This window comes from Perognathus longimembris, chromosome 23 (assembly GCF_023159225.1).
Source record: "Perognathus longimembris pacificus isolate PPM17 chromosome 23, ASM2315922v1, whole genome shotgun sequence".
NCBI classification, from domain to species: Eukaryota; Metazoa; Chordata; class Mammalia; order Rodentia; family Heteromyidae; genus Perognathus; species Perognathus longimembris.
The window spans coordinates 19,782,922-19,809,845 of NC_063183.1; the positions used below are offsets into that span (position 1 = coordinate 19,782,922).

The window sequence follows — 26,924 nt, forward strand, 5'->3', positions numbered from 1 at the left end:
TAGAATAATACTTGCCTGTCATTTATCAAGTCAGTGTGAAATTTTACCAACCCTGCTGGCAGATAGCCCAAGTCCTCTCTGGATGGGCTTTCTCATCCTGGTTCTTCATACTGCAAGAGACTTCCACATGGAGGGTTTTCTAATTGAAACTATAAAAATTACGTTTAGAGGGGCTGGGAATATGGCCTAGTGGCAAGAGTGCTTGCCTCATATACATGAAGCCCTGGGTTTGATTCCTCAGCACCACATATATAGAAAAGGCCAGAGGTGGCGCTGTGGCTCAAGTGGTAGAGTACTAGCCTTGAGCAAAAAGAAGCCAGGGACAGTGCTCAGGCCCTGAGTCCAAGCCCCAGGACTGGCCAAAAAAACAAAACAAAAAAAAATTAAGTTTAGAGATGGCTGTGACACTAAAGTCTTCAAAACACTTTCTGTTTGGTGTCATCTTTAACTGATTTGGTCTCTTGATATATTTGTCATTTCTCTACAAGATACCTTTTTTTTTCTCTACAGGAACTTGAAACCGGCATAGTTGACCTTCTTATTCCCTCTCCTAATGCTACTGCAGAAGTGGGTTACAACAGGGACAGGTGAGAGCATCAGCAAGTGTTTATCGAATGTCTGATACATCATAGTTCGCATTTATCGAGCGCTGTACCAGGCCCCGTGCTGAGTGCTTCCCCTGCATTATCACCTCGAATCCTCAGTGTAACCCTAAGGAAAAAACACAACAGTTTTCCCTGCACATAAACACTAACATCACAACTCATTGACCAGTTCAATGCTAACACAAAGGAGACTGAAAACTCATATAAAACATGACTCATTTTCTGCTTTTGAAGGCTCATACAGTCATCCTTTAGTGAATTTTCTGCACCATAATTCATTTTAAAAGCCTAATGTTATACTATCAGGTTACAGAGCTATTTGTAATCTTTTATTATCATTATATCTACAAAACCCTGGCTCCTGCTTTGAATCCTTACATTGATAAACAAAATGATGGCAGGATCCTAGGACATTCTGGAGCAGATAGCCTAAGGACTAATACACCATTACCTGCCAACTTGTACTTCTTCTAAAACAATACAAATATAATCGGGTGTGATGGCAACCACCTATATATAATCCCAGCACTTGGGAGGGGGAGGCAGAAAGCTTATGAACCTGAGGCCACCCAGCCTGGGCTACATAGTGAAATCTTATCTCCACAGAAATCAAGATAGTAATAACGCTAATATCAGTTTGTAGTCATAGTAATAACCATTGTCACTGCTTTTACAGGTTTCTTTTTAACCCCTCTGCCTGCCTCGATGAACACTTAATGCAGTTTAAGTTCTTGGGGATTTTAATGGGGGTTGCCATTCGCACAAAGAAGCCTCTGGACCTGCACCTGGCCCCCCTGGTGTGGAAGCAGCTGTGCTGCGTCCCGCTCACACTGGAGGACCTGGAGGAGGTGGATCTGCTCTACGTGCAGACCCTCAACAGCATTCTTCACATTGAAGACAGTGGCATTACTGAGGAGAGTTTCCATGAGGTAAGCCCCGGCTGCCCCGGGCTTCTGTTGCTGTTAACGTCCTGCGTACACAGACTAGAGGTTTTCTGTGTGAGACCACATACCATCTTCTTTTGGCTAACAGGCTGACCCTGGCACGTCTGTGCCATGGCTGCCCTTAGCAGCCCAGCCCCAGTGGTCTAAGTGACTGCTAATTGGTAGAGTTGACTCCAAACGGGGAAGCAGTGGAGCCCAGTGAGTAGGGAAACGAGTGACAAATTGCTCAACACACCTGTTTTGAAGACCAAGAAATTTGGCCTTATTCTAAGCTTCAGCCAGATGAATCAGCACATTCCTGCTGATCAAGCAGCCTGATCAGTCACATCTATCCTCTTTGCCTTGTTTTATCCTTAAGAACCAGGCACCATTGGCTCATGCCTGTAGTCTTAGCTACTCAGGAGATCTGAGAGTTGTGGTTCAAAGCCAGCCCAGGCAGGAAAGTCCATGAAACTCTTAACATCCAAATAAGCACTAACAGCCAGATGTGGAGCAGTGGCTCTGGTGGTAGAGCACTAGCCTGAGCAAAAAAGCTCAGAGACAGTTTTCCTGAGTTCAAGCCCCAGGACCAGCACCAAAAAAGATAAAAGAAAAGAAAAAGGCTTTTATTTGGGGCTGTATGTGTGTTGTGTTCTGCCTTTTATAGTCCTTTCTACCATGTAATAAAGATTTCTTTTTATTTTTCTCCTCTTAGATGATTCCTCTTGATTCTTTTGTTGGCCAGAGTGCTGATGGCAAAATGGTTCCCATAATCCCTGGTGGAAATAGTATCCCACTCACATTTTCCAATAGGAAGGAGTACGTAGAGAGGGCCATTGAATATCGGCTTCATGAGATGGACCGGCAGGTGAGAAAAACGTTACCAGAAGTGCACATGAGTGCTTGGGTTTGTCTCCAAATGAGAGCTGACTCCTACTAGATTTGGGTATATATTTCCATGTTGATTCATTTGTAATTAAGTGTTAGACCTTATTCAGAGACTTCTCAGGCTATATCTGTGGGCCACCTCTCTCCTTACTCAAGGCCTTAAAGTAGCTCTGAACATTCAGACCTTGTCTTCTCAGTCCTCACCCCAGCTGAATCAGTAACACCCAGACATTAGTCTCTCAGTACCCCACGAGTGATATTGCTCCTCTGCTGCCGCTAGGAGTGCACCCCCTCCTCGGACCTGCTGCCCCTCAGGTCCCTAACTAGGAGACCTCTCCCCTTAGTTCAGTATTCCTCAAGAGCTATCATGTACTTCTTCGTGGTGATCTAAGAACTAGGCACAGTATCTGGATCTTGTTTCTTCAGATAGCTTGTAAGATTTTGAATGAAAAAACATATTTTCATTGAGCTGTCCTTGTTCTGTGCTGACACACAAAAAGGAATTGAATAAATGATGGGAGTATGAATGAGTGGCCACAGAAATATTCTGCCCAGGGCTGAAAATGTAGCTTAGTGGCAGAGTGCTTGCCTAGCATGCATGAAGCCCTGGGTTCAATTCCAAAAGCCAGAAGTGGCACTGTGGCTCGAGTGCTAGCTTTGAGCAAAAGCTCCTCAGGGAGAGCCCCCAGGCCCTGAGTTCAAGCCCCAGGACTGGCCAAAAGATTGTCTTTTTGGTAATACATGTGATAACAGCCATTTCAGTAATATATTTTTTAGAATATTTTGAGGTTTTCTTGGGAGCTGGATCCAGGCTCTTAGGTTATAGAAACTCAATGATTTCAGGTGTGTACATTTCACACCTTTCACTCCTGATTCCTCTTTGAGTTTGAGCCAAGTCTAGTCAGAAAATCATTTCCCTTTGCCTAGTAAAGGTGGGTTCTGCCAGCCGTGCTGTTTACACAGTCGAGGCCTAGGGTTCGTCTCCGGTTTACTGGAGAAAATTGAGGCAAATCTGGGGTGTGGCTCCAAGCCTTCTCGCTGAATCCCTGGCCTTCACTTCCCATGTGTGCCTTGTTTGTGCGCTGGTCCAGTTGTGTGTCGGGGTAAGTGGGGGGGGGGGTTAACAATGAACATAATTTTCACAAGAAGGATATAATTATTTTCAAAAGAAAGATAGAGATTACAGAGTAGACAGCTGCAGGAGTCCTGCGGGGCCTTCTCCGTGTTAAGTAGATGACGCTCCCGCACACGGCCCACCTGGCAGTGCACACATCACGCGTGGCCGGGAATGTGCTGGGTTGGGTGGACTCGGGGAAAATCTGATCTGGGGACTGAGATTCTTGAGGGGCAGGAAGCCAGGTGTGAGAGTCCCAGAGCAGGGTGAGGTCTGTCCCCTGGCCCTGGGCCTGGGGAGCAACCCAGGAGGGCAAGAGGAGGCACCCGGCCCAACGGCGACGCAGGCGGTGCCCCCTCACGCGGACGCGTGCTAAAGCGGGCTGTGTTCTCCCGGGAGCAGGTGGCCGCCGTCCGCGAAGGGATGTCCTGGATCGTCCCCGTGCCCCTGCTGTCCCTCCTCACGGCGAAGCAGCTGGAGCAGATGGTGTGCGGGATGCCCGAGATCTCGGTGGAGGTGCTGAAGAAGGTGGTGCGGTACCGCGAGGTGGACGAGCAGCACCAGCTGGTGCAGTGGTTCTGGCACACGCTGGAGGAGTTCTCCAACGAGGAGCGCGTGCTGTTCATGCGCTTCGTGTCCGGGCGCTCGCGGCTGCCGGCCAACACGGCGGACATCTCCCAGAGGTTTCAAATCATGAAGGTTGATAGGGTAAGAGGGCGCTCTGTCTTTCCTGGGTCACCTCTGTTCTCCTTTCTTCCCTGTCGCTGGCATGCTAGAAAAACCAAACCCTGACTCCCAGGACGCCTGACAATTCAGGCTTCTCCATTGGGCTGTCCAGAAACAAGCAGGAACATGTGCTCAGAACCACGTGCTCCACAAAAGCCTGCTTAGCATTGCGGGGGGCGGGGGGGTGCTATCGGGGAGTGAATTTGAGCAAAGTACATGTGTGCATATATGTTGACAAAACCCTTTCTACAATGCAATTATTCTAAGTTTTTAAAACTTACAAAAAGTCCTATGTGGGGGCTGGGAATATGGCCTAGTGGTAGAGAGCTTGCCTCGTATACATGAGTCCCTGGGTTCGATTCCCCAGCACCACATATATAGAAAACGGCCAGAAGTGGTGCTCAAGTGGCAGAGTGCTAGCCTTGAGCAAAAAGGAAGCCAGGGACAGTGCTCAGGCCCTGAGTCCAAGCCCAGGACTGGCCAAAAAAAAAAAAAAAAAAAAGTGCTATGTGAATGTCAAAAGCATGCTGCCACCAGCAGCCTGCCCTGACCTTCCAGCATCTTCCCGTCCCATCCCAGCGCGGCAGGGGGCTCCTCACGCTGCCCTGCCCCTGCCCCGTGCCCTTGCCTTTCCCTGTGTAACTTGCGTGCTGGGGCCCTTGTTGGTTTGTCTTCCTGAAGACCCTAAGCATCACCTGCTGTGTGTGCTCCCGGAGGAAGCCGAAGACGTGGGGAGCCGCGCGGAGCCCCCAGCCCCTGTGCGTGGTGTGTGCGGAGAGGCGGGTGCTGCTGCTCTGCTTGATGGACGGCCTCCGCCGCCTAGCCTCTGCCCAGATGCCATAGAATAAAAGGGCTTGCAGTCTGAAGTGCACACTGCTGTCGAGAGTCATCTTTCTCATGCCCCCCTCCAACACGTCCTTGTCTCGTCTCCTCCTCTCATGGCTGCGGGGGCCCTGCACTGACTCCCCCTCTCTCCTCCTGACGCTGTTGTGGCCTTTCTCCCCAGCAGAGGGCGCCATTTTTAATGCCTGCCTTTGAGTGCATTGCCCCCTCTGCTCTATGGCTGCCTGGCAGGCATTTACTTGGCCTTTGAGCGGAGGGCCAAGGTCATCCCCTCCAAGGAGCCCGTCTGGACTCTTTCCTGTGCGCATTGCCCACGCTTGCCGACAGGCCCAGCGTGGCCGCTTCTTGCATGAAGAGGTGTCACTGTCCGCTGTCTCCCAGCACTCTCTCCAAGGCCCCTGTTCCTATGAACAGGTGTTTGGTAAAGATTTCAGGATCTCTTCTTCCAGTTTCAGCTTTGGCGCTTCTGCTGTGTGTGCTGCCCACTTCTCACTGTCACCGGGCCCACAGACAGCGAGCGCCCCTGCATAAGTGTGCTGCATGACTAGCCAGCAGTGATGGAAGGTGAATCTGTTTTGTGACCTGAGAGTAGAGGGTGGAGGAGGAAGTGGCTCCCTTCCATTCAGCTCTTGAAATACCCTCTGCCTTCCATCTGGGCTCCACTGCCCCTGCTCCCCCAGTTAATCCTCTGCCTCCTGGTATGGCCACTGGGGTAGCTCCGTTGTGGCGGTCAGGTCACTTCTCCAGTATCCACATCTCATTAACCAGAGCCATCTGGTGGCCTGCCTGCCTTGCTGTTTTCTGAGCTGGAACACATCACTAGCTCTGATATGGTTAGGCCACTGGGCCCCCACTCCTACATTGTGAAGGGCAGTCCCCTCTGGGCATGGGGTACTGAGGAGAGCTGCTTTCAAGAGGAAACTGAGTTATTTAGAGGGAAGGAGACGGGCTGGAGATGCAGTCAATGGTAGAGTGCTTGCCTGGCATGCACAACACCCCGGGTTTGACACACAAGGTTGCCGGGGGGGGGGGGGGGGCGTCTATTACTGATGCTTGAACTTTGGGCTGTTTGTTCTTGCTCAGTGTTTTTACTCACTGCTTTCACTCTGTCGCTTGAGCCACGTCTCCAATTCCAGCATTTTGCTAGCGAATTAGAGATGAGTGTCACAGACTTCCCTGCCCAAACCTCAGTCTTCAGATCTCAGCCTCCCAAGATCTGAAGTAAGGATTACAGGCACAATCCACCAGTGCCCAGCACTAAAATTACTTTTTAAATTTACTAACAATGATGTTGTGTGTGGCTGCACATAGCTAAGATCCCAGCAATCAAGACGTAGAGGCAGGAAGATCAAGACTTAGTCCAGTGTGGGCTGCATAGAGAGAACAAAACAAAAAAGTCCGGTGCAGTAACATTGCTGTCATTATAAACAGCAAGGAAAATGGTGGCTTTGCAGGGAGGGGCAGGGAAGGTAAACACTCTCTCTGACCGGTAGCCATTTCCACCTTAGTTCTTCAGTCTTTGCCTCAGTATTTTACTGTGTGTGCATGTGTGTTTGTACAACCGTGTGTGTGTGTGTGTGTGTGTGTGGCTGGAGATCACCCCCAGGCCCTCATGTATACTGGGCAGATGCTGTCCCGCTGGACTCCATTCCCACCCATCATACACATTTTTTGGTATGGTGTGTGTCTAGAATCCTGTGTGTTTCTCTTTTTAAAACCTCATCTTTCCCGGTTTCCATCTTGCTGCCTTGTAGTTGGCGGGCACATGCCTGGCAGTGAAGCGGGTGTGCTGGGATTTGCCTCGCCGCTTCTTCCTCACCAGCTGTGACTGGCAGCCATGGCAGGCGAAGGGGGCAGAGCGCCCTGGGGAAGGGGGGCTCCCCGGGCAGCTGCCGGGCACACCTGCTGGCACTGCTTTAGCTGCTGAGGGGGACCCCCTGCCTCTGGCTTCTAGTCTGTGCCCTCTTGGTAGACCCCTGGGGCAAACTCCGTTCTCTTTGGCTCCAGGGATTCCATCCCAGAGTCGGGGGGGGGAGGTGCTTTCTGCCCTTGGGCGGTGGGGGTGGGCAGTGCCACGCGCCCTGGCGGCACCCCGATGCCACAGTCACCGCTCAGCGCCCCTCTCTCTCCCCACAGCCTTACGACAGCCTGCCTACCTCACAGACCTGCTTCTTCCAGCTGCGGCTGCCCCCGTACTCCAGCCAGCTGGTCATGGCCGAGCGCCTGCGCTACGCCATCAACAACTGCCGCTCCATCGACATGGACAACTACATGCTGCTGAGGAACGTGGACAACGCCGAGGGCTCCGACACCGACTACTGACCCCCCACCCCGCGGCGACCGCGCCAGGGTAACCCGGAGACGGTTTGAGACCTTAACCCACACTATAAACAGTGGCTACACGTAGTTACTCCAAGCGTAACAGAGGAATTAGATGTTTTTATTTTTCTGTGATTGTACAAAAACAAAAACCTGAAACCAAGTGCTCTCCGTCAGGTCCCCCCACCCCCATATTTTTGGTCACTTTTGATAAGTTTGCATGGAGCCATTTTGGTGCATTTTTAGTTGGGAATGATACATTTTTGTAAACTCACCCAGTGAACATGAAATTGTATATTGTGTATAATTGTTCATTAGAAATGACAGTTTTACATGAATATTCATATATTTATTTTGTTTTAATTTGAATTGCCTGTGCAGGGTTCCTTATGCAGAGAAATAAAGCAGATTCAGGAATCGGAGTGGGGGGCTGCTCGCTCTGCGCGCTTCGCCGGGGCCGGGAGGGCGGGCGGGGGGGCGGAGCCGCCGGAGGGGAGGCGCTGCGGGCCGGGCCGTCGACGACAGTCAACACAGCCGCAGCTTGCGGAGCGCGGCGGGCGCGAGCTCCGGCGCGGGCGCGCGCGGGGCCTGGTCGGGGAGCATGGCCGCGCTGTGCTCGGCGCGCAGGGCCAGGCGCGGGCGGGCGGCGCGCAGGCGCCCCAGGCCCGCGGCGCTCACGTTCCGGCAGAAGTCCACGTGCAGCGTCTGCAGCGCGCGCCCGTGCGCCGCCACGGCCGCCAGCGTGCGGTTGGTGACGCGTGCGCAGTTCTCCAGGCGCAGCGTGCGCAGGCGCGGGCAGCAGCGCAGCAGGCGCGCCAGGCAGTCGTCCGTGACGTGTCCGCAGCCCGACAGGGTGACGGACGCCAGGTTGGGGCACCTGCGAGGGGGAGAGCGCCGTGACCACAGGAGGCCCCGCGTGGGGGCTCTTCCCTGCTGGCTCAGGGTCCCCGCCCCCCCCCAGGGGGAAGGGGCAGTTGTAGCCCCGACCCTCGTTCTCTCCCCCACGGGGGGGGGGGGGGGCCGTGGGCTCGGAGCCCCAGGACTGCCGAGGTCGCAGTTCCAAGAGAACAAATGCTGTGCCCTTGGTTGCCGCCTTGGGTCATCCGGCGCCTCGGAGTCTTCGCTTCAAGCTGCCCCCCCCCCCCCAGTGCCTCCATCAGGACTCGGGGCGCCTGGAGCCCAGATTTCAGCAAAGCCTCAAGGCCCCCTGCTCCCAGCAACGTTAGACCCGGCCCTAATGCACGTGGGTGGGTGGACAGTGTCTAGCCATGGGGTCATGAGAATGGGGGCTGAGACGGGGTGCGCAGTGCGGCCTAGATAGAAGCTTAACCTACCATCGTGGAAACGAAGCCATCAGGCTGCTCCCAGTCTAAGGGAGCGACTCGACTCGGGCCAGGTCTGTGCCCCCCCACACACACACACCCCACCCTGTGCTGGGGAAGAGGGGCTGGGGAGGTGGGGCGCAGCTCTTTGACACACCAGGCCCACCCTTCCCCGAGTCCATGGTTTCACACCACCCTCGGGGTGACTGGGGATTCTTTGCTGTGGGCACCAGGAGAAAAGTCTCAACCTGGGGGTGGCGGTGTGGCTCAGTTGGCAGAGCACCAGCCAATGAATGAAGGCATCCGGCACGCGGTTCAAGTCCGGCTGGGACCAAAACAAAGTGAGAAGCCTGACCCTTTCTGGGCGTCTTTGCTGTCTGTCAGTGGGATGAGTGGGTACCCCCGGGATGGTGGGTGACCACTTCCCCCTTGAAAACTGACATGCTCTGCTGTGGTCCCACTGTGTGACAGCCCCGCCTTGGAACCTCAGCCACACCCGGGTGTGGAGCTCGAGGCACCTGGTTGGACGGCAGCGGTGGCAGGTGAGGACGGCTCCTCCCAGCCCCAGCCCCACCTCGCCCTCCCCCCCCCCCCCATTCCTGGGCCCTGGGTCTGCGGAAGTCAGGGCGAGGCGAGAATCCCCCTCGTTCCCCGTGTGCAGCCCCGGGGCAGCTCAGCTTTGGGTGGCAGCAAATTGCCTGAGCCTAGTTTTCTACCAACAGCTGCCCCGGCCAGGAGCTGGGGGAGGGGGGGGGCGGGGGGGGACTCAGCTGTGCCCGGCGTGGGATTAAAGGATCAAGTGGAAGACGTTTGAGGGACGGCTTTACACTGAGAAGTTAGTCACTGTGTCTGAAGTTACAATTAGGCAACCCATGTGCATGTGCGCGCGCGCGCGCGTGTGTGTGTGCGCGCACGCGCGTGCAAGTCCTGAGGCTTGAACTCAGGACCTGGGCACTGTCCTGAACTTTTTTTCGTTCAAACATAATGCTCCGCCTCTTGAGCCGCAGCTCCCTTTCCGGCTTTCTGGCGGTGAACGGGAGCGTCTCGCGGATCCCTGCCTGAGCCGGCTCTCAACTGTGCCCGTCGGCTCCCGGGCTCCGCAGGAGCTGGGGGCGCAGGCGGGAGCCAGCGGCGAGCGCCTGGCTCGGAGTTGATTTTCAAGTATTTACTGGCAGTACTGAGGTTTGAGCTTGGGCCGATCACACCTCCTCCCCACGCCCCGTGACCTTGGACTTCGAGGCCTGACTGCGCAAGGGCAGCGGGAGAAGGCAGCTGCCCGCGGGGCAGGGCCGGGTTCCCCCGCGGGGCAGGTGGGCTGAGGACCTGTGGCCCCGGGGCGGAGCCGCGCGCTCGGTCCGGGCTTACCTGTCGCCCACCTGGAGGAGGAAGTCGCTGACGAGGCGCTCGTGCCGGCTGCACAGGCTCCTCTGGAGGGCGCTCTTGAGCCAGTCCTCCACGCTGCACACCCGCACGCGGCTCGAGTGCCAGCGGATGGACAGGCAGCGCAGCGCCGGGCCCAGCAGGAAGTTGTCCTTGGTGAGCTCGGCGAGCGAGCGGAAGTGCAGGCGCGGCCAGAGCGCGGGGTCCTGGAAGACGGCGCGGAGCTGGGTGCAGGTCCCGGCCAGGCTCTTCCTGCTGTCCCGGTCCAGGAAGGAGAAGAGGTGCAGCAGGCACTCCCGGTTGAGCTGGGTGATGTGCATGGCGCGCGGTGGCCCCGCCGCGTGCGCCCGGCCGCCTCTGCCCGGCCTGCGCCGCCCCTCCCCGCCCCGAGCCCGGTGGACATATATGGTTGAGGAATGGGGTTTATTTTTGGCCAACAACTGGTGCTGGAGCTCAGGAGGGGCGGGGAGGGGGGGGGGAAGAACCGGGACGCCGACGGGCACCTGCGCGCGCGCCCTCTGCGGGGCCTTCTCGCTGGGGAGGGGCGCCCGGGGCCGCGTGGGGCTCCGCGCCCGCCTTGCTGCGGTGTCCGCGGCCCAGGGAAGCCGACGCCCGGCGGCCTGGACGCCCTCGCGGGCCACGGGCTCCGGCGGCCTCCGGGCACCGAGCTGCGCTGCGTGTGGAACTCACACGCGCTCGTCATCGCGGAGCTCGCCGTGCGCGAAGCCGGTCTTCATTCTCGATCCTTCTGCCTCTCACCTCGCCTCCCGGGGTGTCAGTGTGGCGGAGGTAGATGCAGCATTGCGGGAAACCACGTGTTGGGCACGGGATCCCCTTCCTTAGTGCCCCCCACCATAAGCAAGGCTTGGGAGACGGAGGTGCCCCGCTCCCCTTCTCGGAAGCCCCAGGCCTCGCCCCACACCCCGCCCGGGGCCGCCCACAGAGGGTGGGTGCAGACCCAAAGCTCGGCCCTCCGTGTGGGGCCCCTCGGCCCACCCAGACCCCACGGCCACCCCCGTCCCCCCTCATGCGGCCCGCACGGGACGGCCGTTCCAGGTGCGCGGAAGCCCGGCTGCCGGCCGCGGAGGGGGGCAGCTGTCCCGCGAGGTCCGCGTTCTCCTCAGTGCCACCCGAGCCCCGGGGTGCTGAGGCGCCATGGAGACACTTCGGGAACAACGCGAGCGCAACAGCTGAAAGGTGGCCTTCCCCGTGGAGCAGCGGGGCTTCCGGGGCGCCCCGGCGTCCAGATGCCCCCCCCCAACCGCTGCTCCAGCTCAGCCCACACCCCGACCGGGCCCGTGGCCGTGGCGAGCCCGGGAAGGACGTGGCCAGGCCGCGTCTCCAGGCGGCTGCCCCCGGCCGAGGCGGGGGCCGCAGGGCCTCCCAGGCCCCCGTGGGTGATGATTTCCACCCACCCCCCCACCCCCCGCCTGCACTGCCCCCGCGGCTGCGTGGCGCCGAGCCGGGGTGCGGGAAGAACTTGAGAAGCCCCGGTGAGGGAACGAGATCTTTAATGACTTTCCACAGGGCGGGCGGGGGCGAGCACAGCGTGAAGGCCCCGGCCCGGGCACCACGCAGCCGGGCGAGGATCCCGCCGCCCCGCCCCGCCCCAGGCGCTCCTCTTCCGGGGCTGCGGGCCGGGGCCTGGCCGAGTCGGGGTCGGGAGAGCTAAGCGTCTAAAGCGACTTCTGCGCCCCGCACCGCAGCTGTGTGAAGTGGGCCGCGGGGTGGGGGCGCACGCGGCGGCTCCGCCATGCCTGTCGTCAGTGGACACTGAGTAGAATACAGTGGATAAGCAAAGGTTTCTCCACCATGGAGAGATTCGTGTTTCCACCCCGCGGCCGTGGGAGGGCCGGAGGGTTCACTGTCCCGAGGAGGGGGGAGGGGAAGGGGGCACGGGCGCGTGGAGTGGAGCCCGCCCCTCGGCAGTCTCTGGGATCCACGCAACGAGGATGCTTAAGGAAAATCGGGACAAGCCGCCCCGCCCCGCCCCGCCCCGGAGGTGGGGAGGGGAGGGGAGGGGAGCGCAGGCGCTGTCCGCCCACGGGCCGGGCTGCACACCAGCGCCCGCAGAGGCGGATTGCGCGGCGCGAAGCCGGCCCGGGGCCGCGGCCCTCCGTGGCGAGCCTTCCCCACGGCGGCCGCCCAGGCCTCCTCCGGGCCCGGGCCACGGCGGGCAGGGCCACGGGAACGGCCCGCAGCCGGGGCCGGCCGGCGGCCTCTGAATTTACACACTTCAAAGGCTTTTCAGATTTTTAATAGGAAAAAAAAAAAAACTGCGCAAAGTCTGCGTGGCGGGGCTGCCGCGCGGGGCTGGGCCCGGGGAGGGCGGGGCGGGCCCCGGCGGCCCCCACCCCGCGGGGACGCGGTTGCGTCCGCTCTGCGCTCGGGGTGGGGGGGGGGGACAGGGGGCGCAGCCCCCTCGGGCCAAACAAGGGGCAAGTCCTCGGCTAGAGGGGGGCCAGGCTGCCTTTCTCGAACCCTCGCCTCCTCTCCCCGAAGGAAGCGGCCGCTCGGGACACGGCCGAGTCCCCGGACGGGGAAGCCTCGGCACTGGGGGTGTCATGGGCGTGGCGCCCCACTTGTCGGCGGGCCTGGCCCCCAGCAGCTGGGCCTCCCCCCACTCGGGCAAGGCTGCTCTCAGCATGTAGGACTCAAAAGCATTGCTGTAAATGTGCCTCAAAGTGAGAACCAAAATCATTAATATAAAAAAAAAAAGTCAAACAGAACTAAGTTCTGGAAACTACATATAAAAACTGAATTATTAAAGTAAAGCAGCAAATGGAAACGTCTGCTGAGGTTTTCTGGTAGAACAACCACCATTAGTTGGTGCCCGTATTCAGTAAGTCACTACAACTGACAGAACTAAACCCGAGACAGGAGACCGCAAAGTGCATGATGAAGTTAAATCTGGATCAAGTATCGGTGGGCTGGAAAGGTCTGTCCGGGCGGCCGGCGGCGGGCGCGGCCGGCGGGTTAGAGTTTGTCCGACCCCGCGCGGGCCCGGCGCTCCACGTAGAACAGGATGTAGGCCTTGGCCTTCAGCACGGTCTCCTCGTCCGTCAGCGTCACGGTGCTGTCGTTGAAGTGGAACCAGCGGCCCTCGTGGGTGGCGTACGCCGTGTAATGTCCGGAGCCGACCCTGGAAGGACGGGGGGAGGGGCGGGGGGGTCACACGAGGGCCCGGGCGGCCAGAGGCCTCGCACACCGCGGCCGGCACATCGGGCCCGGACGCTTCGCCCTGCGCCGGCTGGCCGAGCTCGCGTGTCTACTCTTCCTCCATCACGAGTGGGCCACTTGGATATTTAGAACAGCGCGTGAGGGCTGCAGGAAATTCCACGCAGCACAGGTGTGTCTGTCCCTCGTGTACCAAACGGCTTTGCGGGATTTCTACCGCAAGCCCCCGCTGGGAGCAGGAAGGACTGCCCGTCACCTGGCTAGAAATGGGGCGGATGGCGCTAGACCACCGGGGACACCGCGGCTGAGAAGGCCTTGGCCGGGCCTGAGAACCTTCCAGCGGCGTCTCTGCCGATCGTGCTCCGCGATACACCTGATTTTTCTTAGATGCGAAGGAAAAAACTAGGATGCTTCTAAAGAACCAGACTCCAACTAGACTCATGGTGTGTAACACGGACCGGACAGTAGAGTCCGGGGGACCCATGTCATCTACAGGGCGGTGGGGAAAGTATCTTCATCTCGGGTAGTGGTTTTGCCCAAATATGGTAGTTCAAGCTTAATGGTTAAAAAAAATAAAAAAAAAATAGTTCACCCCTGTATAACACCTTTATAATAATAAATTTAAATCCATATATATATATATATATATACACATTTTTTTCAAATACGATCCAATTTTAGCCCAGCACTGATAGCTCACCCCTATAATCCTAGCTACGTGGGGCAGAAAAACCCATGAGAGGCCATCTACAAGATAACCCACAAAAGGCAGGGCTGGAGGCATGGCCCAAGGGGTAGAGCGCCAGCCAAGCACGTAAGCAGAACGAACACGAACGTGAGGCCCAGAGTTAAAACCCAGTGCTCAGAAAAAAAAAAAAAATCCCATTTCCTCCTTTTAAATTTCAAGGGACAAAAGAAATAACTGGAAAAAGGACAACTCAGAATACGGAGGAAAAACAGAGCAGGCTCCCAAGGCTGAGCTGAGCACTGCCGGCTGCTTTCCCCGGTGCGCGCCCGCCGGCGGGGGCTGCCCGCGCCGCCCCGCGCCCCCTGCGCACGCCCACCCGGGGGAGCCCCCGCGCGCGCCCAGTGCCCCCGTGCACGCCCACCCGGGGGAGCCCCCCCCCCCCCGCGCGCCCAGCCCCTCCCCCGGGGCGGTGCCCAGCGGCTCCCGTGCGCTCACTCACCCGGAGCCGTGGTGCACCACCACGGCGGCCAGGTCGTACAGGCAGCTCTCGGGGCCGCTGTTCTCGGGCTGCGGGACAAGGAGTGGGGAGCACGGTCAGTGGGGGCAGCGCAGGCCGGGGACCCGCACCTCCGCCGGGCCGCGCCAGGCTCACCTCCAGCAGGTAGCACTTCATGTCCAGGCCCCGCAGAGGGAACTCCACGTACGTGTCCACCTTGTTCCGCAGGTACGCCGTCCAGTGGAACCTTTTCAGGTGCAAGCACAGCACCTGCGCCAGGAGAGGGTGAGGCCTGGCGCCCGGCCGCGCGGGGCGGGCTGCCGCTCCCGCCGCGCACCCCAAAGACCCCGGTGCAGAGCAAGCGCGCAGTTCCCGCTGTGTGAGGCTCCCGGCCCCGCACACCCCGGCCCCCCGGCGCACCCTGCCCCCCCCCCCGCACCGCCAGCCCCGCGGACGTGACGCTCACCTTGGGGAGTTTCTGAATCCAGAACTTCTTGGTGGACTTCTGTTTCTTCTTGCACTTGTGGCACATGTACAGCTCCGTCTCGTCGAGTTCTTCCAAGTCGGTGAAACTGCGAAGGCAATCTGGAACCATCGAGACGCGGGTCAGAGGCGGGGCCTCTGGGTCCGGGCGCGGCTCTCCAGGCTCTGACCTCAGAAGAAGCCGTGGTTCTCCGCGTGCCTTGGGAGGAACCCCCCCACCCCCACCCCCACCCCCACCCCCACCCCCGAGCGGCAAGCACGAGCCCGGGCTGCGCCCTGGCACCCGCGGCGCTGGCAGCAACACCGGGGTATTTACGTAGTCTGGAAATGCCGAGCAAAATGGATTCCTAGTGAAATCCGTTTCCGCGGCAACCTTCTCCACAGGTCTCAACAGGGCCCCAAGTGCGTACAAAGCCAGGTTTGGATCACACATGTTCACAAACATAACTGGATTAAAAATAAACAGGGGTCACCCAGGGCTGGCCCTTCCAGCCCCCGGCAGGTCCCGGTCCGCACTCGGCCCCGCAGGGCCGCGGCTGAGGTGGTCATCTGTTCAGCGTGGGGCTTGGAGAGGTGCGGCCGGCGCCAGCCACCGGGCGGGAAGCGCAGTTCCGCAGCGCTCCTCCGGGCACGGCCTGGGGTACTCATCCTCAGTCCTTCACAGCAAGTTCGTTAGCTCCCGCCAGAGCGATGGCATCCGCAAGCCGTGCGCGGATCCCCCAGGCGCTCTGCGCGCTGCCCGGGCTGGGGGAGGCCGCCAGGGGGCCATCCCCACGGCTGGCGGGCTCCGGTCACCTCCGCGAACCTCCACAGACCGGCGCGCACGCAGCCATCTCCAAGCTGCAGCAGCGGAAGCCTCGCTGCGGACCAGCACCAGCGGGGCCTGGTTCGGGACGGGCGGCCCCCTGAGTAGCTAGGATGCCCCGTTTCCCGTCGCAGGTTAGCTCTTACCTCTTCCGCGAAGCTTTATGCAGTCTCCCCTTCCCTCCCCTTCATCCTAATACAGCGCGCACGAGCCCAGCATGCTGGAGCACAGCTCCTGGGAGGGCCACGTGCTTTGGGGGTTTTATGGGATTTTTTTTTTTTGCCAGTAGTAGGGCTTGAACTCAAGACCTGAGCACTGTCCCTGGCTAGCACTCTACCACGTGAGCCACAGCGCCACTTCTGGTTTTTCTGTATATATGCGGTGCTGAGGAATGGAACCCAGGGCTTCACGTATGCAAGCAAGCGCTCTACCACTAGGCCATATTCCCAGCCCCCGCCCTGTGCTTTAAACGCGGTAATTCTAAACTCAGACTTGCAGATCTCATGATGCTCTGTGCTCGAGGCCTCCCAGGTGCACGCGTGCAGGGGGCGGGGCGCGCTGTGAGTCTCTTTAGAACACTCACTAGGGTGGGAGAGCTCGGAAGCCACATGTGAAAACCTCATGGTGAACCATCAGACATGGTAAGGGAAGACAAACTTTCCCTAAAGATCACAAACAAGACCAGGATCTCACGTTTGCCATTTCTATTCAACATGGCACTAGTTCCAACTGGAACAATGGGGGAGGGGAATGCAAAGGAAAAATTAAAATTAAGCCTATCCAACAACTGATCTTACATGTAAAAATAAATCATTCAATGCCCCCCCCCCAAGTTAAAGCTGAGTATAGCTGCTCATGTCTGTAATCCCAGCTACTTAGGAGGTGGGGAGGTCTAGAGTGCGGTTTGAGGCCAACCTGGACCAGCCAGGTACTAGGTAGCACCCCCCTATAATCCCACCTACTTGAAGGCTGAGATCGTGGGTACCAGGCTAGACTGGACAGAGGAGTCCACGAGACTCCATCGCCATGGAGTCTGCTGGGTGTGGTGGTGCGTGCCCATCCGCACACCCGTGCCAGGAGGCCTGAAACAGGTGGAAATGGGAAACCCCAGCCGTCACAACCCTCTCTACCAAGGCTTCAGGCTGGGAATGTGGCCTCGTGGTAGAATGCTTGCCTCGTATACAGGAAGCCTTGGGTTCGATTCCTCAGCACCACATATAAAGAAAGCAGCCAGCCAGAAGTGGCGCTGTGGCTCAAGTGGCAGAGTGCTAGCCTTGAGCAAAAGGAAGCCAGGGACAGTGCTCAGGCCCTGAGTTCAAGGCCCAGGACTGGCCAAAAAAAAAAAAAATCTTCAGTCTACTAATACCCCATGGGGTGGTGACACTTGGGAGAAGCAGGGACAACACTGGGAATCCTGTCCTCATGGTGTGCTAGAAGCTTGACTTCCTGAGCAGCATGGTGCTTCAAACGAGAAAGGTGAGGCAGACTGCAGGAGCAGAGAAAGTGCCTCAAATGTTACCTGGAAGCTTCCTCCTGATTAAATATTCTTTTTCAATTAGAGATGCTGGTCTGAGTGTGCAAGTGAAATGACTAGTTACAGAACGGCCTGGAACCATGGTGACAGCCCTCCCACACACGCCCGCAGGACTGCCTGCTTTATTGGCACCCTCCTTTCCTTCCATTTCCTAGCCAAACGATTAGTATTTTCTTTTTTACCAGTTGCTTTTTCTCAATGTATTATGTACTTGGGCAAAGTACCTCTTATTTCAGATAGGTTACAAATATTTGTTTCAAGTCTGTCTTCTCTCTACTGCGGTGTTTCATTATCATGCAGTGGATTTAGCTGCATAATTATGAGTTTTGGCCTTGCTGACACTCACAAAGAACCTCCGCTGACGTCAGAGGCACTTGCCCATACTGTTTGTGGTAGTACTTTCCATATTTATAGTTGAGAGCTCAAATTAATTCAGGAAAATATGAAGTGGGGTCATGCTGATGTTTTCCCACGTGAATATTCACTTAACACTTGCACCACTTACTGACTGGTTTCTTATTTCCCCGATTTGCATTTTTCTTTGTGGTAGAATAAGCTCGCAAGCACATGTTTTTGCTCTTCACTGCTATTCAGCACTGCAGGCCGTGCCCACCCTCCTCCACCCTGCAGGGATTGGGGGGAAGACGGACCCCCACCACAGGCATGAGCCTTGGCAGCTTCCTCTGCTCTGACCTGTCCTGTCATAAAGCTGTGTTACTGTCTTCCCCTCGTTCTCTTTACGTGGTGCTGAGATTGAACTAGGGGCCTCCCACGGGCTAGATAGGCTCTCTACGGCTTGAGTCATACCTTCAGCCCTCTCTTTGGCTTTTTGTGATATAGGTTCTTGCTAATGTAGTCCAGCATGGCTTTGGACTTGATATCTTCTTGCCTTGCCTTCCGAGTGCTGGGGTCCTAAGTGTGCTCCATTATGCCCAGCGATCTTGCATATTTCCAAGTTTATTCTGTCTGTGTGTATGCCAGTTTGGGGGCTTAAACACAGGGCCTGGGCGCCATCCCTGAGCTGTTTTGCTCAAACCTGGCTTTCTACCTATTGGGCCATAGCTTCACTTTGGCCTTTTATTAGCTGATTGGAGATAATAGGGCTAGCTTTGAACCATGATCCTCAGATCTCAGCCTCCTTGGTAGCTAGGATAACAGGTAGGAGTCACCAGTACCCAGCTCCATATGACCTTTGTGATGTGCTGCAGAACCCAGTCTGTTGTTGAGAATTTGTGCACCTACATTCACCTGGAATACACAGGGTTTTTTTTCATGGTTTTTTGTTTTTGTTTTTTTTGCATCGGTGTCTGGTTTTGGTATCAGGGTAAGGCTGGTCTCAGGGTTTGGCAGAGTTCCATTCCAATTTCTGGGAACCGTTTTATGAAAATACATTTTACAAGTCAGTGGGGTTCTCTACAATGGCTCCATACACGCACATATCATCACGTAGCGGCTGATCAGACGCCCATTTCCCCCTGGGACCCTGGTCACTGTTCTCCTGTCAAATTATTACTTTTTCTTTTTTAAAGTTTCCACGTGAGAAGAGTATGTACTTTTCTGTGTCTGGTTTGTTTCACATAACATGATGTCCTCCAGTTCCATCCATTTTCCTACAAATGCTAAGATCCTGTTCTTTATGGATGAGTCGTCTGCTCGTGGGCACTCCTGCTGATCGAACATCTTGGCTATTGTGAGCAGTGCTGGTGTAGACACGGACAGGTATCTCCTGCGTGCTGACTTCCCTTGCTTCCGTGCAGACCAGGATTGGAAGGTGGGTTGTATGGTAGTTCTCCTGTTACATTTTGAAGGTCCTCGGTACTGTTTGAGGTAGTGACTGTACTAATCTACAGCTCCACCAATAGTGTAGAAGGATTCCCTTCCCTCCGCGTCCTTGCAGCATTTGTGCTGCTGGTTTTATTTTTATTTTCATTCTAACTGGGCTGAGTCTCACTGTAGTCTGTTGGTTTGTTGTTTTTTTTTTTTTTGCCAGTCCTAGGGCTTGGACTCAAGGCCTAGACACTGTCCCTGAGCTTTTTTGCTCAAGGCTAGTACTCTGCTACAGCTCCACTTCTAGCTTTTGTGTGGTTACTTGGAGATAAGAGCCTCACTGACTTTCCTGCCTGAAATGGCTTTGAACTGAGACCTTTAGCTCTCTGCCTCCTGAGTTAGGCAGGGCCACTGACACCTATTTCTCACTGTAACTTGGATCTGCTCTTCTCGAATGGCTAATGATATTATACTTTTCATATATTTACTGTTGATGCTGCGTCTTTTGAGAAGTATTTAGTCAGATTGCGTGCCTGTTTTTTTTAATCAGATTGCTTAGTTTTTTTCAGTTCTTACATATTGTATTAATCTTCTGCCAAATGAATAGCTGACGAGTACTCTTTCCCATTGTGTAGGTTATCTCTTCACTTTTTTTTTTCCTGCGCTGTACAGGAGATGTTTAGTCTAATGCAATTCCATTTGTTAATTTTTGCTTTTATTTTCTGTGCTTTTGGAATTGTATCCAAAAAGACTGTTGCCTGTATCAATCTTTAAAGAGTTTTCCCATGGCTTCTAATAATTCAGTTTTGGGTCTTTTTTATTTTTAACGCTTTGTTCCTTCATTTATAGGATTTTTAGAAACGTAAAATGTACAATAATTTGTACAGACTATCCTGGCACTAAAAATCTCCTTTTCTTTTTGGTAGTAATTATGTCACTAGTCAGAAGGAGGTAACAAGTTTGACAACAAATGTACTCACTACCTTATGTATGTAACTGTAACCCCTCAGTGAATAACCTTGACAATAAAAGTAATTTAAAAAAAAAAAAAAAGGTCAATGCAGCTAAACCCCAGTTCTTATGTCTTGACGAGAGACTTCAAGCAAGGCATGAAGCCTAATGAAAATGATAGGAAAAGTTACTTCAAAGAAAAAGTGTGCCCAGTAAGAGCTGAGGGACAGACACAATATCATGTATGTGTATGTGTATGATGTATACAAATCATATATATATATATATATCAATTTTATTGAATGAAAGAAATGAATCAGTCAGTCATTAATTTCTTCAACTTCCCAGAAAACTTGGACTTAGTTCTGAACTGAATTGTGTCCCTTTATAAAATTTACATGTTGATGTCTTAACACTATGGGACTGCATTTTTTTTTTGTAGAGCCTTTAAGGAGGAAAAGTTAAAATAACATTGTAAAGATAGAGATTTGACCAATGGGAAGTAGAACCTTAAACTTCCTAACTTAGTCGGAAGAGGAAAAGAACCCAGAGCTCATTGTCTCCATCCTGCTGGTTCTGACCAGTAGATAAGTTTTGGGTCTTTTTCTTGCCAGCCCTGGGGCTTGGACTCAGGGCCTCAGGGTTTTGTGCTTTGGTGTGAGGCCTGGTCTCAGAGTTTGATCCTCCTAGCTCCACCTGGGAGGCAGCCAGAATTATGCACCACCACATCCAGCATGATTTTTTTTTTTTTTTTTTTTTGGCCAGCCCTGGGGCTTAAACTCAGGGCCTGAGCACTGTCCCTGGCTTCTTTTGCTCAAGGCTAGCACTCTACCTACCTCTTGAGCCACAGTGCCACTTCTGGCCTTTTCTGTTTATGTGGTGCTGAGGAATTGAACCCAGGGCTTCATGCATGCTAGGCTAGCGCTCTACCGTCAAGCCACATTCCCAGCCCCCAGCCTGAATTTTGTAATTCAGATCTATTATTCTGTCTGTTCTTATGCCAGTACCATGCGGGGCTTCCCCAGGGCTGTGGACTGCGTCTTAACATCAGGCATTGTGAGGCTTCCAGCTTTGCTATTCTGGCTCAAGATTGCCTTGGCTATTTAGGGTATTTTGTGCTTTCATATGGATTTTATGATCATTTTTAGTTCTGCAAAGAATGTCATTGGTAGTTTGATGAGTTAAACTTTTTGATTGCTTTAGGAAGCATTAGTTCTTCCAGCTCATGAACACCTTGTGTGTTTTAAACCCGAAACTTCTCTTTTCAGTGTTTCATAATTTTCACTATAGAGGTCTTTCACACCCTTAAGTTTATTCCTAGGTATTTCATTAATTTTTATAACTACTTTACATGGACCTGTTTTCATGATTGCTTTCTAAGCAGTTTGATTACTGGTGTATAGAAAAGCTCTGGGCTTTCATCTGACTTTGTAGCCTGCTACTTTAGTGAGTGCACTGGGTGGTCCTTGTACTGCTTGGGTAGACTCCAGATTTTCCGTGCACAGAATCATATCATCTGCACACAGGAATAATGACTCCCACCTCCCCTATTCATACTTCCTAACCTTTTTTTTCCCTTGCCTAATTGCTCCGGCTAAATCTCTAGTACTAAGTGAATACCCACAGTTAAAGAGTGACACCTTGCCTTATTCCTGAATTCAGAAGAAATGCTTTGGGGTTTTTCCCATTCCGTGTTATACTTGGCTATGGGTTCATCATTTATAGCCTTTACTATACTGAGGTCTAAGCCTGTGGTACCTAATTTGTTTGGGGCTTTTATCATGAAGGAGTTTCATCAAATGTTTCTACTGAGATTATGTGATTTGTACTCTTCATTTACATAATGTGTTTCATTTAATGATTCGCATATGTTGAACCATTCTTGCAGTCCCGGAATGAAACCAACTTGATAGTCAAGTGATGTATTTTCTATCTACATTCACAATGACACTGCTTCTTGTCCATTTTGGTAATGGAGTTAATGCTGGTTTTTCTGGTGTTGTCTGGTAAAATCTGGCAGCAATGTTATCCACTGCTTGGCTTCTCTTTTCTGGGATACTTCATTACTGATTCAGTCTTATTACTTTCTATTGGCCAATTCACTTTTTATATCCTCAAGAGTTTTGCCAGGTTATATTTCCTTCCTCTTGATTTTCCTGTCTATTAGCATAGTTTCCCCAAAATAATCCCTAAGAATCCTTTGAATTTCTGTAGCATCTACAGCAATATCTCTTTGCCATTTCTAATTCTGTTTAGGTTCTGTCTCTCCTAAGTCTCGCTAAAAGTTTGTCAGTTTTATCTTTTCAAATGACCAACTCATTTCACAGATACTCTGTATTCTTTTAAAGTCTAAAAGGTAAGTCTGAAGACTTTAGACTGTTGCATTTGTTTCTGCTCTGACCATTATTATTTCTTTCCTTCTAATTTGGGGTGTGGTTCCTTTCTAAAATTTTGAGCTGTTATTATTAAGTTGTTTTAAATATATTTTTCTTTTGGGCAGCACTAGAGATTGACCTCGGGGCTGGATGCTGGCTAGGCAAGTACTCTACCCTTCAGCCACACCCTTAGCTCCTTTTTGCCTTGGCTACATTAAAGGTAGGGTCTCACGTTATGCCCAGGCTAGCCTTGGCTGGAGTCCTTCTGGTTTGTGCTTCCCTGGGCTGCTGTGGATGACAGGCGTGTGCTACTGAGCCGGGCTTTGTGCTGCCCCAGGAGCTGGGGGAACAGGCTTGTGCCACCATGCCCGGCCACCGAGTGAGATGGAATCTTACAAACTTTTATGCCTGGGCAGGCACTAGACCACTGTTCTCCTCAGCCTCTAAGGAGCTAGGATTCTAGAAGTGATTCCCCCTTGCCTGGCTTCAGCTGCATTTTTAGCCTGACTCACAGAACTAGTTCCTAGACTTGATTGGTTCTTCCTCACAATCTGTCTTTGCTGACTCTCGTTCACATCTCCCCATACTGTCTTCCTAATTTCATTTAAGTCTCTATCTGTAATCTCTTGGAACTGATTCAGATTTTTTAAAAGTAATTCCTTTAAGCTTTTTATCAGGCATTTCATCTCCTTTGATATCTTAGAAATCTCTCACTAGGGAATTATCAATTTTATGAGGTGCTATATTCCTTTAGTTTTTCATGTCTTTTATTCCTCTGTTGAAATTCGTGCATCCGGTCAATTGGCTATCTCTATCATTTTATGTGACAGGCATCTTAGCGACTTCCTCCTAAAGATGTGTCTTTGAGTAGCAGTTTATTATGCCAAATGGAGATTATTTCCAGCTAGCACCACGGTGTGCCTTCTTTGGCTATTACTTGTGAGTCTAGGCACACATATGGTCTGTCTCTGCAGGCTGTACAAGAACGAGGACCCTCCAGCACTTCTGGCAGGGGCCCACCCTGTCTGGCTGTTACAGTGGGAGGGAGAGCCCCATGGGTGATGGAGACTACCTCAGGCTTCCGCTGCTGGAATGATCCGTTCCTGGCTCCCCCAGTAGTGTGAGGGCCTGGTGTACCTGACCTCTGGCCGGAAGCAAGCGTGGCTCCAGGGGCTTCAGGGGGCGTCCAGGCAGGGATCCGGCGGGACACGCTGATGGGCCCACCAGGGGCCACCCCACAGTGAGGACAGGAAGGTGTTTCGTCTCTGCCGTACTGTGGGTGTGCCTACCCAGGGCAGAAGCTGGCACGGGGCCGGCGTGTGCACACGTGTGCACAGGACTGGCTTGGGCTTTTCTCTTGATTTGTTTGAATTGGGATCCCCACCAGGGCAGTACCAGGGGTGTACCCTGGAGCCAGGTGAAATTTCTCAGAGCTGAGAAGCTTGCAGGAGGGAGTACGCATGGGGTGCAGCTGGTGGCCGCAGGCATTTCTCTGGGCCTGCATGGGCCGGGTGAAAGCCAGCCCCCCTCTTCCCCTCGCCTTGTGTGTGGCATGCGCCGGATGGAGTGGAGACGTCTTGGCTGGGGTCAGGTAAAGCTCCTCATGGCTGAGGTCTTTGTTCTCAAGGAACACAGCGAACCCAGTGCGCAGAGTTCTTCTACAGATTGGACTGGACACCTTAACGGGAGGGCTACCGTGGGGCGCCGACACCCCCACAAAATCACACAATTGGAATTCTTTCAGTCCCCGAGGAGAGGTTCGGACTCCCTGGTTCTTCTGGCTAGCACCCTCTGTGTCCCTCACCGCTCCGGGTCCCTCTGAGGTGCTTGCACTTTCAGGGGCTACGGTGGCGCTTGGATCACCCCGGGGCTGTGGACTATGATTTGTCTGTGACAGATGTCAGTCTCGACCTGCAGCAGTTCATGGAGGTGGCCACAGCCTGTGCCGCAGTTGTAGGCATTCAGAGGGCACGGCTTCAGGCTGTGTACCCAGTTCCTTCACGGCTACCACAGGGGGCACACGAGCTGTGAGCCGGCCGCCATGGCCCCTGGACCACAGGATGTGCACAGCTGATGCTTGCTCTGTGGCACTGGTATTGGTGGCAGACTGAGGTTATGAGACTCACGGGGGGCCTCCCCTAAGTCCCGTGAAGCGCATGAGCCAGTCTTGTAGAGCTGTGGCACACAGACAGTACCTTCTGCAGGTCTCAAGTAAGTTAGGCACCAGCAGCCGTGGTCCCGAGTCTGTGGGCTACGGAGCCCTTCTCCAGATCCTCAGGGCAAGTACAGGTCATGTCTGGGCTATGGCCCTGGTGCCCACAGTTCTGGAAGAATGAGTGGCTTCTCTGAAGGCAGGAATGTTCCCTAAGTCATGTGGGGCAAGTGCCCATGGCCCTGGAAGCTCCAGAGCAGTGGGGTGGGGAGGGGTGAGCTGCAGCCTTCTACCCGAGGGGAAGCGGCCCCCAGGGGGAGCCAGGCCGTGCTGGCGGGGTTGCTGGGTTCCCAGGGGCGGGGTGACTGCAGGTGGCGAGGGCTGCAGAGGCAAGGTGGGGTGAAGCCGTGGCAGTCCTGGGGGGTCAGAAGGTGGGGTGTAGCAGTGGCAGTCCTGGGGGGTCGGAAGGTGGGGTGTAGCAGTGGCAGTCCTGGGGGGTCGGAAGGTGGGGTGTAGCAGTGGCAGTCCCCAGAGCCAAGCGCTGCCATCCCACTAGACGCTCTTCGGGGCTGTGGTTTCCAGGCTCTCAGATCGCTCTCCCCAAGATGCAGTTTGCTTCCCCGCCAGGCCCTTCTCTCAGCAGCACGCAGGCAAGGTGCCTCTTAGCCGCCTCACAACCTCTCTCCATAAATTCTAAATTAGAGCTTTTCCCTTCACTGAAGCAGCGAATACTCATTAAAGGTAAGAATTAGCTCAAGGTCTCCCAAAGTAAGTGTGAATTTTAATGGACTTGTGATTAAAAAGTAGGCCTCAGACTTGGTATAGCCAACAGAGAAGATAAACTGATAGCTCAAACTATTATTCATGTAAAAGAAGGACTACTGTAATTTATAAAAATCTGCTAAGTTTTCTTTCTGGAGGTACGAGTGAGATATCTTACAGACTAGATTTCATTTCATCTGGTCAGAAAAGGAAAGTACGAGGGTTTAAACTCAGGGTTCCTACAAACATTTGAGCCATGCCTCCAGCCCTCTCTGCACAGGCCTTAGACCCATCCTAGCTACACCCCTGACCGCCTGAACTCTTCTCTATGCTCAGACACTTTCTGCCTGGGCTGACCTGCACCACTGGCACCCAGACTTGGTAAGAAAACTTCCTCTCATAGACTGCCAATCTTGAAACCAACAGTAAGAAAACCAAAGAAGATCCGGTTATGAATCACCGAATACCATCATGTGGTCGATACACACTAAACAATTTTAGGGAGCAGTAAAACTGCAACCAAGATACACTGATGAGGCACACAACAAATAAATGGAACTCATAACTCTACTCAGTTTTTAAAGAAATTTCTAGAGCATGAAAATATCTTTACCTCGTAATGAACAGACTGGTCCATTTTCTTGATTCTTAGAGCGCTTACTTCGGAACTGGCTTGGAATATCTAATGAAAGATCTTAGAAGGACAGAGGGAAACAGCTGTTAAGGGCCTGTAACTACACTCAGAAAGTAACCGCTACTGTATTTTCTCAAGGGTGACGGCACAGACAGGCCAGTGTGTCTTACCTAGGAACGGATCAAACTTCCTGGACTCTGTCCCACATATGAGGCAGTTGACCTCATTCTGGAGGATGCCTCCGAAGATGGCCGTGACAACAGTAGATGCTCCATTTCTACAGAAAGCACCAGGAAACACCTCAGTGAAAACAACGTCCACTTTTGCAAACGTTCCTATAGGTAACTTCCCATGTAGATCATTTATATTTTAAATCACAAGATAAAAACTTCAAAGTTCTCTAGGCATACACTAAATGGTTTAACCACCGGCCTTCCCTGTGGCACTACTCTGTCAGGAAGTAACTGACTCTCGCCTCTCCTCCATCACCCCCACCCCACTTTAAGGTGTACTGGATGTTTGCCGCAAGACCTCTCATCACATACATTTGACTTTCAACAACATTCTGAATCTGAGGGTGTAAACAAAAACTAATACAGATTTTCTCATTATTGCTGGAGATACAACTTCACAACTGAAGGTGCTGGGCCTGAATACTTCTTTTTTAAAAGTCCCTAAAACAACACAGCGAACCATTTTCTTGTGGAGATAAAAATATGCCACCTTAAGAACTGTCCTGATGTGACAGGTCCTCTCTACCTCTCTGGAGCCTTAGTTCCAGCTGTGCAAACAGGAAGAGCACTGAGCTTGGAGCCTGGTGTGAAGGTGAGACAAATTCTAGAAGCAGAGTGCAAGAAGAATGCACTGGCAGTGTTCCCACGTTTAAGGCTTTAGGTTTATAATGGCATCATAAGAGCACACGGGAAAAAGATCAACTACAACCAAAGGCTTCACCCAACCCCTGCATTCAAATAGACTAG

At 53.8% G+C, this 26,924-nt stretch overlaps 3 protein-coding genes across 9 annotated transcripts in view; 1 reads left to right on the forward strand and 2 right to left on the reverse strand.

Annotated features, from left to right (window-relative positions):
- The window catches only part of Herc1 (HECT and RLD domain containing E3 ubiquitin protein ligase family member 1), a 179,450-nt gene extending 171,610 nt beyond the window's left edge, over window positions 1-7,840 (forward strand). For 6 of the 7 annotated variants that reach the window (XM_048332179.1, XM_048332182.1, XM_048332186.1 and 3 more), the window contains exons 74-78: window positions 511-587; window positions 1,282-1,534; window positions 2,244-2,396; window positions 3,933-4,238; window positions 7,236-7,840. In XM_048332179.1, coding sequence (XP_048188136.1) covers window positions 511-587; window positions 1,282-1,534; window positions 2,244-2,396; window positions 3,933-4,238; window positions 7,236-7,421 — 975 coding nt within the window. In that variant the 3' untranslated portion in view covers window positions 7,422-7,840. Of the gene's footprint in view, window positions 1-510; window positions 588-1,281; window positions 1,535-2,243; window positions 2,397-3,932; window positions 4,239-4,937; window positions 5,128-7,235 lie in introns of those variants that run through there. The other variant, XM_048332185.1, reaches the window with a different exon arrangement.
- A 29-nt stretch (window positions 7,841-7,869) lies between these two features.
- Fbxl22 (F-box and leucine rich repeat protein 22) lies at window positions 7,870-10,582 on the reverse strand. Its single transcript, XM_048332188.1, has 2 exons — window positions 10,106-10,582; window positions 7,870-8,295 (listed from the first exon to the last, which is right to left on the reverse strand). Exons 1-2 carry the CDS (start codon window positions 10,438-10,440, stop codon window positions 7,944-7,946), a joined length of 687 nt encoding a protein of 228 aa, XP_048188145.1. The 5' UTR covers window positions 10,441-10,582; the 3' UTR covers window positions 7,870-7,943.
- Window positions 10,583-12,541: 1,959 nt separating this feature from the next.
- Usp3 (ubiquitin specific peptidase 3) overlaps window positions 12,542-26,924 on the reverse strand; it is a 72,615-nt gene continuing 58,232 nt past the window's right edge. The window contains exons 10-15 of the mRNA XM_048332187.1: window positions 26,115-26,221; window positions 25,924-26,004; window positions 14,948-15,066; window positions 14,638-14,751; window positions 14,485-14,552; window positions 12,542-13,262 (exon numbers count right to left, since the gene is read on the reverse strand). Of these exons, the coding sequence (XP_048188144.1) occupies window positions 13,097-13,262; window positions 14,485-14,552; window positions 14,638-14,751; window positions 14,948-15,066; window positions 25,924-26,004; window positions 26,115-26,221 (655 nt within the window). The 3' untranslated portion in view covers window positions 12,542-13,096. The remainder of the gene's footprint in view (window positions 13,263-14,484; window positions 14,553-14,637; window positions 14,752-14,947; window positions 15,067-25,923; window positions 26,005-26,114; window positions 26,222-26,924) is intronic.

What these genes read in the sequence shown, in the direction of transcription:
- Fbxl22 (XM_048332188.1), bottom strand. Translation starts at nt 10,440, where the DNA reads ATGCACATCACCCAGCTCAACCGGGAGTGCCTGCTGCACCTCTTCTCC. An exon ending in CTCCTCCAGGTGGGCGACAG is followed by an intron (nt 8,296 to 10,105) that starts GTAAGCCCGGAC and finishes TCCCCCTCGCAG; the next exon opens with GTGCCCCAACCTGGCGTCCG.